Source organism: Corylus avellana, chromosome 8, assembly GCF_965113065.1.
Source record: "Corylus avellana chromosome 8, dhCorAvel1.hap1.2, whole genome shotgun sequence".
In the NCBI taxonomy this organism is placed as follows: Eukaryota; Viridiplantae; Streptophyta; class Magnoliopsida; order Fagales; family Betulaceae; genus Corylus; species Corylus avellana.
The window spans coordinates 15,816,323-15,818,108 of record NC_142497.1 but is presented as its reverse complement, the minus strand read 5'-3'; the positions used below and the strand labels follow the sequence as shown (position 1 = coordinate 15,818,108).

Sequence of the window (1,786 nt, the reverse complement as noted above, 5' to 3'; positions counted from 1 at the left end):
CGCGAGCTGAACAAAGTGACGATCAAGAACAAGTATCCTCTGCCAAGGATTGACGACCTGTTAGATCAACAACAAAGGGCTTAAGTGTTTTGCAAGATCGATTTGCGCTCAAGCTATCACCAAGTAGGGGTGAAGGAAGAGGACATTCCTAAGACAGCCTTTAGAACTCGTTACGGACATTACGAATTTTTACTTATGTCTTATGGACTAACTAACGCGCCAGCTGTCTTCATGGACATGATGAACAGAGTCTTTCATGACTTTTTGGATCAGTTCAAAATGGTCTTCATTGATGACATCCTAATCTACTCAAAGATGATGGAGGAGCATAAGGAGCATCTACGGAAAGCATTCGAGAGGCTTCAAAGAGAGCAGTTATATGCTAAACTCGAGAAGTGATAGTTTTGGTTGGATAGCATGCCTTTTCTCGGATACGTGATTTTCGGAGAAGGTGTAGCGGTTGACCTAGAGAAGGTCAACGTAGTGGTAGAATGGACGAGGCCAACCAGCGTATTTGAGATCCGAAGTTTCTTAGGACTTGCTGGTTATTATCGACGCTACATCAAGGATTTCTCGAAGCTATCGGGACCACTCACTGCATTTACTAGGAAGAATGCTCGCTATATTTGGATGGATGAGTGTGAGGTAAGTTTCCAAGTGCTGAAGAAGCACTTGGCAACTGCTCATGTGTTGGCATTACCCACGAGATCTGGTAATTTCATGATATATAGCGACACCTCTAAAAAGGGTTTAGGGTGCGTGCTTATGTAAAACGGCAACGTTATTGCCTATGCATCACGCCAACTGAAGACTTACATGCATAATTACCCTACACACGACTTGGAGTTGGCAGCGGTTGTGTTTGCCTTAAAGATCTGGAGGCACTACTTGTATGGCGAGAAGTGCAAGATCTACACAGACCACAAGAGCTTGAAGTACTTCTTTACTTAGAAGGAGCTGAACATGAGGCAAAGAAGGTGGTTGGAGTTGACCAAGGATAATGATTGTGAGATCAATTATCATCCTGGCAAGGCTAACGTTGTAGCAGACGCGTTGAGTAGGAAGTCAACAGTGGAGCTTGCTGCTCTTGAAATTACCCAACCACAATTGATTAAGGAATTCACTAGGATGGGATTGGAAGTAATAGGAGAAGGTACACCTGCACACCTGACTAAGCTGATGGTTCAGTCAGAGCTACTTGCAAGGATTGAAGCCGCTCAGTTGGAGGACCCTGAGTATTCCAAGATCAAGTTGTTGCTAGGAGAAGGAAAGGCACAAGAATTCAGCCTTAAGGGTGATGGGTTGCTCACCTATTTCAAGCGTGTGTGCCAGGAAGCGAAGGGTTAACGAAGGAGATAATGAGCGAGGCTCATCATTCTCCATATACTGTACATCCTAGCAGTATGAAGATGTACAAGGATGTGAAGGAGTCATATTGGTGGAACAATATGAAGCGGGACATCGCAAGGTTTGGGGAGCCATGTCCAACTTGCCAACAAGTGAAGGCAGCGTATCAAAGACCAGCAGGAATACTCAAGCCTTTGCTTATACCGAAGTAGAAATGGGACGAGATCGCCATGAATTTCATTTTGGGGTTACGTAGAACACCCATTGGGGAAGATTCCATTTGGGTTGTTGTCGACCGTCTCATGAAAAGTGCTCACTTCATTCCGATGAAGGTTAAGGATCCGATGGATAAGTTGGCCAAACTATATGTTCAGAATATAGTTCGATTACACGGAGTACCGTTGACCATTATATCGGACAGAGACTCTCGTTTTACCTC

General features: G+C 44.5%; 1 protein-coding gene across 1 annotated transcript; it reads left to right on the top strand.

Annotated features, from left to right (window-relative positions):
• The first annotated feature begins 417 nt into the window (after positions 1-417).
• Positions 418-1,347, top strand: LOC148584172 (uncharacterized). Its single transcript, XM_088518777.1, has 2 exons — positions 418-645; positions 952-1,347. Exons 1-2 carry the CDS (start codon positions 418-420, stop codon positions 1,345-1,347), a joined length of 624 nt encoding a protein of 207 aa, XP_088374903.1.
• Positions 1,348-1,786: the final 439 nt, after the last annotated feature.